At 35.5% G+C, this 15,649-nt stretch overlaps 1 protein-coding gene across 1 annotated transcript; it reads right to left on the bottom strand.

The window, feature by feature from the left end:
- Positions 1-460: 460 nt before the first annotated feature.
- Positions 461-14,349, bottom strand: LOC128225073 (luc7-like protein 3). Its single transcript, XM_052935090.1, has 11 exons — positions 14,217-14,349; positions 13,534-13,600; positions 13,074-13,113; positions 12,759-12,897; positions 12,248-12,325; positions 9,797-9,892; positions 8,306-8,479; positions 7,681-7,901; positions 7,033-7,181; positions 4,383-4,621; positions 461-1,266 (listed from the first exon to the last, which is right to left on the bottom strand). Exons 1-10 carry the CDS (start codon positions 14,319-14,321, stop codon positions 4,407-4,409), a joined length of 1,284 nt encoding a protein of 427 aa, XP_052791050.1. The 5' UTR covers positions 14,322-14,349; the 3' UTR covers positions 461-1,266; positions 4,383-4,406.
- Between the last annotated feature and the right edge of the window lie 1,300 nt (positions 14,350-15,649).

Raw genomic sequence — 15,649 nt, 5'->3', positions numbered from 1 at the left:
TACGATGATAATTTGTCATTTGTTTCAAAACAAGCAAACAATAGTTAGTTTTACGGTTTAAGAGCTCTCAATTGTCTCCTAGGCCACCCAGATTCGATTCCCAGCATGGGCACTTGTTAGTTTGGTTTGTGGTCACCTAGCCGGACAGGTGAGTTTTCTCCTGGTATTCCAGTCCCAACACAAGACCTGACTCTCGCTTAACATCATGCCAATGAAAGTGATTAATATAATGTTGTCATAACTTGTTTCACAATTGTTGTATTATAAATATGTTACTAAACTTATTCATTAACTACAATTGTTACTAATGAGACCAACCGGAATGAAACGTGTAAAACAAGTAAAGTAGTCCTGTAAAATCTAGACTGTCCCTAGTATTTTAATCATTTTGACACGCAAAGAAATACTTAAAAACACAGGAATATTCGGCACTTCCTTGGGATCTCATAACAACCACAAATACTAATCATCATTTATTTACAATAACAACATACAAAACAATGATACAGCAAAGGTGTTTATTAAGAACACTAATTGTTCATTTCAATAATTATTCTTAAAGCAGCTTATTATTTTTTCTTAAAATAACGTTAAAACATGGAAGTATAATGTATTTTGTTATTCTTATTAAATGAAAATATGTTATTAGAAGAAATAGCCAGAATATTTAAATACATGTTAAGAAATTTAAATGATTATTAAATTTCGTCAAGACATTTATAAAAAAATTAATGTACATGTGTCAATGTTAACAAATTATGGCATTGGAAAATTAGGGCAAACAAACTCTTTTTATTTTAAATCAAAAATGGTAAAAAAGGTTTAATGACAAACTCTTAAAACAATTTAGCACTCATTGTAGTGTATTTTATTTTGCTACACTATTAACTTGACTCTTCTTCTTATTTTTTAATTTGCTACATAAAAAAATCATTCATTTCTAATGAGCAGGACTTGTTCGATGATATAAATCGAATACTTTTATTTACAGTTAAAACGCTCAAGTTAGCATCAGTTCATTATCGTACACAATCATTCAAAGCAAAATATTTCACTTACAAAACAATTACCAAACAAGGTCAAAATAACATGATAAATGGAATAATAACATATATATATAAAAAAAGTTCATTTAATATTTTACATGTTGGACTATTAGTATACCGATATTGACAGAACGACAAGGGGAATCCGGCGAAGATGTGACCTTCTGTGGTTGGCCATCATCGGCATCACCTGAACAGTGGGAAGACGTCCACCCTGCATCTGAAATATACAAGGCCAGCTCTTATCTCTATCAAGATGAATGAGCCATAACTAAAACTTATCTTTTTAATCACAATTATTTGCAATTAATTTTACAATAGCAGAGGTGAAAGTTTGTATGATCTTCTAAATACCTCTGACACTGCCACGCTGAGGGAATCCACGAAAGAACATACTGGATATATTGCGTTCATTTCTGGAAAATCTTATTATTTAAAGTAATATTTTTTCGTTCATGTCTGTAGCTGATTAATCTGTTATGTTTTGTTATTACTTTTTTCAATCACAACATTTATCAAACATTTTATGAATAAACAAAGATTCTTTGTTTCAAAATGTTTGTTCTTTCATGTTTTTTGTTTTTAATTATCATTTTAATTTGAAACTAGCCAGTATGTTCTTAACAGATAATCTGAAAATGAAGAAGTGTGTAATTTTCTGATTCGCACTAACCTTGTACACTGGAATAAACAGGCAATTATACAAACATGTGGCCACCAACTGCCTTTTATTGTTTCGAAGCTGCTGATTAACATTTATACTTTTTGTAACTGCCAAAGTAACAGGTGAGTTATAACTTCAGTTCAAACATAATTATTATTTTTACTATTATTTTTACTCAGTAATCTTATAAAAAAAATTGTGTGGGGGGCTGAGTGATAAATAAATTCACATTTTGAAAACATTCAAAATGAATGGGGTGCTAAAAATACTATTTCTTTCTTTAAAACAACAAAACCAAAGCAAAAATTATTGCCAGTTTGGATTTGATTTGAAAACCAGTGAATCGAACGAAAATCATGGCCAAATATGATTAACTTGCTGTTTGAAAGTATAGCCTACACTGATAAAACATCGTGCATAGCATTCTTTCCATTAATATTAATTTGAATCATGTAATCAGCAGTTTCAACCTGATGCCATCCCTCTAGATGTAAAAAATACCTCTTTCAATCTGCAGTTCAGGAAAGCCGGCAGTCACCTAGATGACTCTATAGGAATCTTGCATTTCAAAGTGAAACATTTCATACATGAAATTCACATGTCATGGTCTGCAATACATATAAATACCTCTTTTTAATACCGCTTCATCGTGATCAGAGCTAGAGATTCTGGAACACTGGTCTGACCATTTCCTGACCAATCTTTCCCAACGTATAATTCAGCAATATTATTTCTCCAAAATGTCTGTATGTTTTTCAAAAACAAGATAATGTTCAACTTTCCTGCTATGCCCAAATGCTTGAAACAGTTAAGCCATGTTTTAAATCTATAAAATCTAAAGTGCCATTGAATTTAAAGTGATATAAAATTCTGATATTGTTTTTAAAATTAACAAGCCAGGAAAGTATTAAACAACGGCTTGAAGGCTTGTGCTTACTTTGAGCACTGATGATATTGGTGTAGTTTCTTATCAGAAAATGGTCATTCCTGAACAAAATCATAAACCTATTTCAATATATGACTAATCGTCACATAAACATCATAGTATACCTGGTATATTTGTGAGGGGGGACGGAAAAGCTATCACCGACGGACCGGTATATACACATTAATCAGCATTGACCAGCATACAATACATACATATGTAAGTGTTATACCTTTTCATTATACCTTTCCTTATATTCCTCAAACATGTTTTAGACGTAGAACACAGCATTTCATTTTGCACCGCTTTTCCAACCTTGATGACAACTCCATTTTAATCCGAGGGACAAAGGACTAGTAGGAACAACCAATACCACTTTAGCCATGGTTGGAAAATATACAAGCAAATCATATAACATCTTGTATTGGGTAAGCATTGTTCAAGTGTTTTTCCTAAGTTAATAAGTATTAACATTGTGCAAAAGAATTCTTCCCATGAACTTGGCCAATCTTGAATTTTCTTTTTGACCTTGATTGTTTCTTAATATTGCGGTGGAAACATCAGTGTGAACGTTTGACTGGCAACAAGCAAAAAAGGGGCATTGAATAAAACAAACAATATCAGATATTGGCATGATTAAAGATACAAGTCATGAAAAAGAGCGTTAACTTCCTTGAAAGGGTAATGGAGCTTAAAAACAGGTAACACTTGCATTTCAAGTTTAAATGAATATTACAAATGAAGAGTAGATGAATCAAAATAGAATTAAAGACAGGTCAGAAAATGCAAAAAAATATGTAGTTTTAAACAATAAGGTCAGAATGCAAAATGTAAGTGTTAATTTATGCTTGATTTAATTCAATTTTGTATTTTAAAATTATTGATTGGATTCAATCTCCAATAATCCATAACCTAAATTTGAACCAATTTCCTACACTAATTATCCTTCAATAAATTCATGGAAACAGTATCATTCTCACTGCTGCTCCACCGCAATAGCTTTTGTAATTTAATTGAATTTCAATTATAAATCAATATATGGTATTAAAAGCTATCATAGCTAGAAATACCTGGTAAGTTTTTATTTCATATCTTTCTAATGGTGAAGTCTCCAACTATTGCCATCTTCCGTTGCACATTTCATCGGAGTACCCGCCGCAGCTGACAAAGTGAAGTAACATTGACAGTATAGCTGTTCTTGAAACAATTGTTTTTTCTCCCAAGTTGCCAATTTTGTGAAAGAGGGAAATTTGCTTTCAGAGTTGTGATATATGCATTAGATTTTTAGTTTAACAAGTGGAAAAATGCAATTTGTTGTAAAATCCCAAAACAAAAAAGAAGTAAACAGTAAAAGAATTGTTTGTTGATAGTAACCAGACCCTACAAATTAAAAGCAGCCGATCCTAGTGATATTTTTCTATTTCTAAATTAAAAAAATAAATAAAAAATAAAATTGTCTTGCAATTCTTGAGAGTTTTGTGAATTTATTTGGTAAACAAATGTGGTGGCCGAAACCTTCCAGCTATCACAGTCCAAAGATCTCGATATAAAGTTGTTTTGCAGTTGTTGTTTTTACCAAAAAATCCCATCTACTTTTAACATAACTCTGAATGCAATAACTTCTTCCTTTCACAAAACCTCTATCTGAGTATCAACAAATGTTTTCACTTTCCTTAATTCATTCCACTTACCTGTAAACCTACAAAAGAAAATTATAAATATCCCAAAAATATTTTCATCCACTTACCTGTAATTCCGGGCTAAATCACCTTCAGTTACTTTCAGTGGGCTCAGAGGATTCAGCGGGTTCAGCTTTTGGGCTTTCAAGCTCTGTCTTGGTCTCTGGCTCTGGCTGAGCTTCAGCTTTGGGCTCCTCATCTGTTTTTGGCTCCTCTTTGACCTTTTGTGCTTCATCCTTGTGTTTTCCGCTGTCTCCACTAGCGCCCTTGTCTCGAGACTTGCTTCTAGTTCCACTTCTCTCCTTGCCTAGAGAAATGTTGAATAAAGTAAAATAAACGTTCGCATTTACTGGTCTTATTTTTTTTCCATCATATTATAATGGTTGCATGTTTGACTCCTCTCAGCAGTAACTTCCCTTTTACCACACAATAACCCCTGCCAGTGCAACAGCAACGCTTAAAAAGCAGGGTGGGGCACCCCGCTACCCTTTTCCAGCACCCTGCTGCTTTTTACTACACATAATTTTGACACTAAAGTAAAGATAACAGCTAAGGTATTCATAACAAACTATTAGTATTGAAAGTAGTAACAAACACATACACAATAAGATTGAACATTGACCCTCGCAAGTGCCCCAGTAAGGCTCATTCAATGCCCATCAAAAGTGCCCTTTCTGACCTAGCACCCAGCCCTTTCCAAATCCTTGTTGCAGCACTGCCCTGCTATCATTTGTATCACATGAAGATGATTCAAATCACATGACCAATCTTGAAATATATTGTGACTTTCATATCTTTAAGGATTTACTCAAACAATACAGCAATGAGATCAAACAAGAGCGCCACATAGAAAATGCTAATATACTCATATGGGTTTTCCAAGTAAAAAAAAGGGCATAACTTTGCAATTATTAAAACCAGAGTTATTGACCATGCAATACATGGGTGTATCATCTCTAGAAACAGGTGTACCAAGTTTCATTTGAACATTTTTTTTTTATTTTCCGTAGCTTCTGCAATAGTCTATCATTAGTGGAGTAAATTCTACAGGTTAACTTTTGAGCATAACAAGAGCTGTCACAGAGACAGCGCGCTCGACTATTCCGCCACTTTTCAGTGTAAGGATTGAAATGTTTTGGCGAAACATGCATGGATCACTATTAAATTAGATTTCAATGCAATACATGATGTGCTGAGATATTAACATAAATGTGGTTACATGCAAAATTTTAACCAGAATTTTTAAGTGTAATAATAAAGGGCCATTATTTGCAAAACACAGTTGTCTAACTTGATTATTCAATTAGGTTGGGTGGTTGAATACCATTGTATAAAGTCTCAATGCAATACATCAAGTAGTTGCTGAGAGATTATCCTATGTGTGCTAGCATGCAAGACCTTAACCAGAATTTCTAAGTCGCATAATAAAGGGGCAAATATTATATAATATGAATATCTTACTTGATTAAATAAGAAGGTTAAACGGTTGGGAGCCTGTGTGTAAAGTTTCAATGCAATACATGATGTATTTGCTAAAGCATTATTGACTTAAAAGTGGTTACATGCAAAACCTTAACCAGAAATTCTATGTTGAATAAAAAAGGGGCCATTTTTAGAATTTAATGCAAACTAGAGTTATCTTACTTGGTTATTTAAGTAGATTGGATGGTTGAGTACCATTTTATAAAGTCTCAATGCAATTCATCAAATAGTTGCTGAGATATTAACCTATGTGTGCTTACATGCAAAACCTTAACCAGAATTTTTTGAGTCGAATAATAAAAGGCAATTATTTGCATTAAATGCAAACTAGAGTTATCTAACTTGGTAAATTAAGTAGGTTGGATGGTTGAGTACCATTGTATCAAGTCTCAATGCAATACCTCAAGCAGTTGCTGAGATATTAACCTATGTGTGCTTGCACGCAAAACCTTAACCAGAATTTCTAAGTCAAATAATAAAGGCCTATTATTTGCATTAAATGCAAACTAGAGTTATCTAACCTGGTTAATTAAGTAGGTTGGATGGTTGAGTACCATTGTATAAAGTCTCAATGCAATACCTCAAGTAGTTGCTGAGATATTAACTTATGTGTGCTTGCACGCAAAACTTTAACCAGAATTTCTAAGTCAAATAATAAAGGCCTATTATTGGCATTAAATACAAAGTAGAGTTATCAAACTTGGTTAATTAAGTTGGTTGGATGGTTCAGTACCATTGTATAAAGTCTCAATGCAATACCTCAAGTAGTTGCTGAGATATTAACCTATGTGTGCTTGCACGCAAAACCTTAACCAGAATTTCTAAGTCAAATAATAAATGCCTATTATTGGCATTAAATACAAAGTAGAGTTATCAAACTTGGTTAATTAAGTAGGTTGGATGGTTGAGTACCATTGTATAAAGTCTCAATGCAATACCTCAAGTAGTTGCTGAGATATTAACCTATGTGTGCTTGCACGCAAAACCTTAACCAAGGGGTGAAGCCGAAGCCGACGCTTGGGTGAGTAGTATAGCTCTCCTTATTCTTCGAATAGTCGAGCTAAAAATCAAAAATATGCACACAAGCACAATGACAGCAGAAATCCAGCTATTTTTCATACATAATGAGCATCATGCGAACATTGCTCATTTTTCTCAGCTGGTAATGGGGCAAAACTTGCCAATTGGAAAAACAGACAAGCTTATAAAACTTTTCACATCCACCCAATTACATACTTGACTTCTTGCTAGAACTGCGGTCCTTGCTCCTCCTCCTATCCTTGCTACGACTGCGATGTCGCCGTGACGACTTGTGGTGCCGGTCACGTGACCTACTTCTGGAACCACGACGATGGTGACGACTACGGCTGCGGGATCTCTTCTTCCTAATAACAGATTTGGACTTATGAAATTTTATGTATACAGAGTGTCAAAGAAAGTTTATTCATTTTAAAGAAATATCAACAAAGTACCAGTGTAAAACATTAGGTCAATCAATTTGCAGATTAATATTTTGCAGAAATAATAAAAAAACATAATAGTCTTGGAGAATACAACCTTTAGTCAAGACGAATTTAAAGAAAATAACTACTGTTTGAGCAATCACCCACCCGCTTTTCATCACTACATCAAACTCCAACCAAAGAGCCATGAAATACTAGTCTGTTTGTTAATATATAGATTTTTTTGCAAATTTAAAAAAAAATAAAAGATTTTATGATGAAATTTATTAATGTGGCCCTATGAACCTGTCACTTGTTTTCGACCTTCAACCCCTGCTATACTCTTGATCTATTCTTTCACTTACGTTCCCCCTCAAATCTCGCGTCAGGAGTTTTCTCACATTGTCACAAAAAATAAAGTTTTAAATACAGTATAACCCACCTGTCCCTACTCCTTGACCTTCGACTCCTGCTACGCGACCTTGACCTCTTCTTTCTCTCACGTTCCCGCTCCTTTCTCGCCTCCCGTTCCTTTTCGCGTTCCTTCTGCTTCTCCTCCTCCTTTTTCCTGCGCTCTTCCCGTTCACGTTCCCGCTCTTTCTCTCGTTCCTCACGCTCGGCACGTAGCTTGGACTCCCTAGCTTCCTCCTCCTCACGAGTGCGCTGTAAGTTAGGAAAATAAAATATAGAAGTAAGTGTACGTCTGGTCTACTTTGAGCATAATACATCATGCAGGTCGAGTTATTTGTACAAGTTTAAAACCTGTATTCAATGTTCAAAGAACAAGTAAAAGTATAGGTAGGCTTATGCATGTCTATTATGATTTGTGTATAAGAACAATGAAGGCAGGTGTATTTTGATGGCTAAACAGGCATGTTTATGGTACAAATTTATGTTTAAATCTCAGCTTAATGCAGATAAAAATCTGCCTTATCATTAGTCTTAGGCTTTTAAAAGAAATCACTCGAAGTCTGCAACAATGTGCTATCAATTAATGGTGATTAACAACAGGCAATTCATTCTTCTTTTGATTGTGACGGGGATACATGCTTATAAATACCACCCACCTGTCTTTTCCCCTCCACGTAAGCCCGGATCCTGGCATACCCCGAGTGCTGCTTGCCCATTATGTGTTCATCAACTCTCTGCTGGGCATCACCCACAACCAACAGAGCCCCGCACACTGTGCACACTTCCATAGCTTTAAGGGTCTCACTGTAGGGGTCAGTTGTAGGTTGTTGCTGGAAAATGTAAGTACATAGTCAGTCATAGAATTTAGTCTTTTGAATGAACAACCCTGAATTCTTATACTACTGCTTAGAATTATTTTTTTAACAAGCACTGCTGTTTAAAACACAGAAGTTGAGCAAGCCCGGTAAGCATTTTCCCAGTGCAGTGCTTGTGGGCTTGTGCTAATTTCGAATAATGCATAGTTTGGCATTGCCAACTACCAAGTTAACTGTGCACACACACACAGTGCTCCAGCTTGGAATAAATAGCAGGCATGGGCATCCCATTGCCTTTTAACTACACCCTGCTGTGCACTTTTAATTGACCAGTCATTTTTTAGAAATAAGTATAAAAAATAATAAATATATATTATTTTGACACTGAAGTAACGATAACAGCAATTCATTCAGGTATTCATAACAAGTATTAGTAATGAAAGTAGTTACAACACATACACAATAAGAATTGAACATTGGCCTTTGTTCAATTTGCCCCCATTAAAGCTCATTCAATGTGCATCAATGGTGCCCTTTGCTGGAGCAATGCACATTTATGGCATTCAAATGTTCACTGTACGGGTCTGGGACCAGTTTTGCTAAAGGATCTTAGAAGTAACTTCAACGATGCAATAAAGCCCCAAATTCTTTGAAGAGGGCATAATAATCCTAAACCTGTAAAAAACATATTTAACCCTATAGCACATGGGCAAGTGGCCAGATTACACCTCCCTGTCAATAGCCAACTTACTGATAAGCAGTCCTTATCTGTATAGGCATTTTAGGGGAATCGAAAAAGAGCAAATTATTACAGCAGTATGACCTTAAACTTAATATTACTTCAAATAATTGTGGCCAAATCTTTTTTATGTGAATACATTTTTAATCATGGGGGAGGACTTAATTTCGTTTCATGCAAACATTAAGTGAGAAAAATGTTTCATGGCAAACAAAATAGCGGATTTAGAATGAAAAGTACCGATTCTGGTACCAACTTTTCCCTGGTAAGTGGACTTTTTCTTTAAATTTTGAAAAATGTATGCGTCCAGTTTGTGGCGAAAAACATAATCTTTGATCGACATCTTAGTTTGGTATCACAACTTTAAAGATAAAAAAGTTATTGAACAGATTGTGGGTTAGGAGGCAATGTTTACAAATAAACGTGTTGATTTTATCCACATTTTTTAATCAGCTAAAAAATAAATTAAAAAATATTTTATTTTTTTTTATTATTAACTCTATTATCTTTTTTATTTTTTTGGGGTGGGGGTGGGATACCTGGGGCCATCAGATCCGCGAATTCGCGGACAAACCACATCCCTGCATACTCACATTTTGTAGTTGGGCCCTTTCCTCGTTCAGTTGATCACACAGTTTCATGATTCCCTGTGCTTCCTCAACCTTTCCCTCACATCCTAGCTCTTCAGCCTGAAAAAGAAGGTTGATCATCTGACAGTTAATTTAGTGCAAAAGTAACATTTAATATCACTATTCTACAATCAAGTCATATATAAAGTGAGGATACTTTTTTGTTTCAGCGTAAGATCGCAGTATATTTCACTGAGTGTGCAAGGAAAGTTATATCGATATATATACAAAATAAACTTGTTTTAACAAAAAAACAAGAGCTGTCACAGTATGTGACAAATGCCCCCGAATGTGACATTGACCTACGAACAAGGTCAGTACATGAAAAGTTTATCTTGCCTTTACGTGTCAAAAACATATGGCAAGTTATTTTAAATTGCCTCTGAACATAAAAAAATACCACCCATACTTGACAACCTACACTGTTATGTCCTTATATTCAGAATACCCTTGTGAATAAACACTTAGTGTATCTTTCACCTTAGAGGTAGGGACATGGGTCTTGCACACGACACGTTGTCTTCGTATGTGGATCACATGTAGCAAGTGATTTTAAAATCTGTCCATACAAGGGAAAGTAACAGCCCTGACACGACAACCTATACTCTATGTCCTTATATGCAGCACTCCATTGTGAATAAACACTAAGTGTGACCTTGACCTTCGAGGTAGGGACACGGGTCTTGCACGCGACACGTCGTCTTGGTATGTGGAACACATGTGTCAAGTTATTTTAAAATCTGTCCATACAAGGGAAAGTTACAGCCCGGACACGACAACCTATACTCTATGTCCTTATATGCAGCACTCCATTGTAAATAAACACTATGTGTGACCTTGACCTTTGAGGCAGGGACACGGGTCTAGCACACGACACGTCGTCTTGGTATGTGGAACACATGTGGCAAGTTATTTTAAAATCTGTCCATACAAGAGAAAGTTACAGCCCGGACACGACAACCTATACTCTATGTCCTTATATGCAGCACTCCATTGTGAATAAACACTAAGTGTGACCTTGACCTTTGAGGTAGGGACACGGGTCTTGCACGCGACACGTCGTCTTGGTATGTGGAACACATGTGGCAAGTTATTTTAAAATCTGTCCATACAAGGGAAAGTTACAGCCCGGACATGACAACCTATACTCTATATCGTTATATGCAGCACTCCATTGTAAATAAACTCTAAGTGTGACCTTGACCTTTGAGGTAGGGACACGGGTTTTGCACGCGACACGTTGTCTTCGTATGTGGAACACATTTGGCAAGTTATTTTAAAATCTGTCCATACAAGGGAAAGTTACAGCCCGGACACGACAACCTATACTCTATGTCCTTTTATGCAGCACTCCATTGTAAATAAACACTAAGTGTGACCTTGACCTTTGAGGTAGGGACACGGGTCTTGCACGCGACACGTCGTCTTGGTATGTGGAACACATGTGGCAAGTTATTTTAAAATCTGTCCATACAAGAGAAAGTTACAGCCCGGACACGACAACCTATACTCTATGTCCTTATATGCAGCACTCCATTGTGAATAAACACTAAGTGTGACCTTGACCTTTGAGGTAGGGACACGGGTCTTGCACGCGACACGTCGTCTTGGTATGTGGAACACATGTGGCAAGTTATTTTAAAATCTTTCCATACAAGGGAAAGTTACAGCCCGGACACGACAACCTGTACTCTATGTCATTATATGCAGCACTCCATTGTGAATAAACACTAAGTGTGACCTTGACCTTTGAGGTAGGGACACGGGTCTTGCACGCGACACGTCGTCTTGGTATGTGGTACACATGTGGCATGTTATTTTAAAATCTGTCCATACAAGAGAAAGTTACAGCCCGGACACGACAACCTATACTCTATGTCCTTATATGCAGCACTCCATTGTGAATAAACACTAAGTGTGACCTTGACCTTTGAGGTAGGGACACGAGTCTTGCACGCCACACGTCGTCTTGGTATGTGGAACACATGTGGCAAAATCTGTCCATACAAGGGAAAATTACAGAGCCGGACGGACGGACGGTGCGATTTTAATATGCCCACCTTCGGGGCATAAAAATGGGCTTGACAAATATTATAAAAAAAATTATTTCCAAATCAAATTGACAATACAAAGTAAAATCCTTAAATCAAGTTCATTCTATTTTCTGCAGATCTTTTTCCCCACATTGATGCCATACAATGAATACACAACCAAAACAGTATCATAGAACTTGCAGCACACTTCTATATAACTTATCGGTACTGTCAGACATAATTCCATGTACATTGGGTCTGTCAGCAATATAATATGTTGGGGTGTCAGACATTATCCTATGTATGTAGGGTTGTTAGACATTATTACATGTATGTTGGTTTGTGACAAATCATTACATGCAAGTTTACTGAAGTCATTTACCTTATGAACGAGTTCATTAATCCTTTCGGTGAGCATTTTGACCTTTTCTTCCTTCTGACTTTGTGGATTGCCATTCATCTAGAAACAGAATATGCAGAACCATTTTCATCTCTTTGCAAGTCTAAACACATTCTTAAAATTTGTTCAATGCCCTTAAAATAACATATAATGATAGTGCTTAATTCGCGAAAACAACAACGTTTTTAGAACTGTGATAAATAAGAAAACCAGAATAAAACTAACCAAGATAAAAAATTGTGTTAAATGTATTTATTTCAGACCATTTTCAAGATATTTTCCAGTTCAATTTCAAATTCAAATAATTTAAAAAAATCAGTAAAGCAAATATAGAGAACTAGAGCTATGCATAGCTATTCACTGACTATATTTTCTACATATTTCAGGTACCTTGGAAATCGAATTGAGTGTTTTAAACTTAACACAATGTTGTTCGGATAACACACAGTTTTTCAAAAATTAGCTGCATCTAATCTAAACCACAAGTTCTTACGCTGTTCTGCTGGTTGCTAAGTGCCAGTCTCTGATGTCCTCGACGAATACGTTTTTCCACATCATTGATTAGTGTCTGCAGATAGCGCAGAAAGTCATCTTCAAACCCTAATCTGCCACTTCTTGAACTTTTCTTGTACCTGTACATGAAATATTACATAATTAGTTATGCAAAGTCATTTTGCATGTATTCTAAATTATTGGAAAAAAATTACTTTCTTTCCTGTAACATTTATTCTATATATATATGCTTTCCAGTGTATACTGTAAGAAGCTTTAATAGCGTAAAATTAAAATTGTATTGATATGCACTCACTCTTTTCGCAGATGATCATCATGTATTTTCTCACACAATCCTGAAACAATGATTTTAAATGTCACATTAGTTATGGTATCAAATATTTCATGCAATCACAATTCATTAAGAGGCCTGCAGCATGAACACAAATACTGGTCAGTCAAACAAGGGACATAACTCATTTATCATTAAAGACATCTAGCTAACATGCAACATGTCTACTAATTTTTTTTGTTATCTTGCATGTTTTTGTGTTATGGCCCCAGAATGATGACAACAATACCCATCAATGACATCAACAACAACAGTCTAATGCTTTTGCAAGAGCCCACCTTTTTTGTTGTAGAAAAAACAACTATTCAAAAACAGCTCTTTACAGTAACTTTATATATATGGTTTTCTCTGTTTGCTTATTGCTGGTAGCGAAAAAGAACATATTTTTTCCAAAGTTTACATTCATTAATAAATATATGATTACCTAAATCAGCGCGAGTATTTGTGAAGAGTTCACTTGGACAGAAGTCGACCAGATAATATTTACAGACCTGAAGAAGAAAAATAAGTTGAAATATATTGTTTTCCTCTAAATAAACAGCTAAAACTACAGTGGCTTGATAACAGGAGCGCATGTTAGTCTGTTCATAGAATTGGGTTACTATTGATTTTTTTTCAAATCTCATTGATTACTTAATTTATGTTTAAGGCAATGCATTGAATTGATATTTATACATGTTCAAGTATGTGTAAAACGTAATTTACGCTAGTTGGACCAATTTATTATGGCTAGACTAATATGAGCACCAGTCATCAAGCCACTGTGGCTTAAATTTGTGAGATGTATCATCAGTCCAGACATTTTTTTAGTTATATCACAAACTGTGATGAAATAATCTTCCAAGTTCAACTCACATGGAGTCACATGCAACATTGCAATAATAATAATAATATAGTGTATAATTTTTATCAATACCAATAATGTCATTTCAAAATATTGTATTCTAAAGGCGACATTTTAATAAAAAAAACTTGGTTCAGAATGTGAAACACACTATTATTAATAGTAGTGTGTGACCTATATTTCAAGACCAAAGAAAAAGTGCCATTTCTTATAGTTTGTCATGCGACTTCATAGTAAATAATTGCAATATCTGTGCAGCATACATCTGGATCATCCCACTTAGGATCGTTTCGTTTCTCTGTTGGGTTCAAATTCCTATCACGGCCCATTAATTCGTCAAGCATCTGAGCTAGGGCGTTTGACGCCATTTTGGTTGGTGTTTATCTTAAAACACTGTGCCCTAGTGCACAGAACATCTCCATAACGGCGTTACATGAACCGGTTAGAAATCATTAATTTCTGCTCGAACCTATTGGCTGCATTTTGGCTTGGCCCCGCCGTTTCACCATTGTGTTTTATGTCATTAATGACATGTGACATAAGTGGTATTAGAAGTTTTAAAAGAACCGACTATATTTTGGTTGGTTAAATGCTTTCCCTAGACACTTTATAGGGTTGGAATTGAGAGATGGCAAGCGACAGTTTCCGTTGAAACGACCACCGACAAAAACACACCACCGACACCTCCAAACAACGGCAACCTAAAAACAAATAAATTCCTTTAATCTAGAGAAAAGCGGTAAAGAACACGTCTGATGTTCTATTTTGTCGACCTTTTATCCGCTTCAACATGTGCCATCTAAACGCTGGGGAAAACATTGTTCGAAGAAGCAGCAAGACATTAATCGACAACTGTTTGGGTAGAGGATATCTCAAGAGAGTGGACAACACAGGGACATTCATACTACCGCTTTGTTTGGTTAACCAGGGTATTACGCGCGAGGTTCTGAGTTGAGTAATGAGAAAACGACAATATGTGAGTGGTGTTATTGCCTTGACCTGTACGATGGAACAAACCTAAACATCACACAAACTTGTATCCATATGTATAGTGCATTGCTGGCTATATTTAATGTTAATATTAATTAATATCTTATTGGCAAATATTTCATTTCAAACGCTTCTTAGATAATTGAATACCTTTAAACAGCATTTAACTTCGATGGCGTATGCAAAATTAAATAGTGATAGGAATGTGCCTTCCCAATTTTGAAAGTGGCAAAAGCCAAACCTGCCTCGCCTTCTCAGACAAGTTTTACGATGAAGATCATCATGTGCCTTAAAGCTGCACTCTCACAAATTGACAATTATGACCTTTTTATATTGTTGTCACAGACTCACCTCATTTTGGCATCAGTTCCTTCAATTCAGTCATATAATTAAGATAATTCACAATAGAACAGATCTCAATTATTCAGTAAACTGCCGAAATTTTCATTTTTTCATAAGGTATTAGTAACGCGTTTAGCCATAACGCTGCGATCTGCTCCTTTGTCAGCAGTCTTATATCACTGGCTTCCATACAATAACGCACAAATTGGCTCATACCGAGATAAAAAAAATTGTCAAAACAATCAATCTGTGAGAGTGCAGGTTCGGCTTTGCGCAACATTTTACGCACGTCCTGCATTTTACATGACATATCGAATGCCGAACCTACAATTCATTTATTTGGTTTCGTTTTTCTCCAATCAGG

Source organism: Mya arenaria, chromosome 2 (assembly GCF_026914265.1).
Source record: "Mya arenaria isolate MELC-2E11 chromosome 2, ASM2691426v1".
Lineage (NCBI taxonomy): Eukaryota > Metazoa > Mollusca > Bivalvia > Myida > Myidae > Mya > Mya arenaria.
The sequence above is the reverse complement of the archived record's forward strand: the minus strand, read 5'-3'. Positions and strand labels throughout refer to the sequence as shown.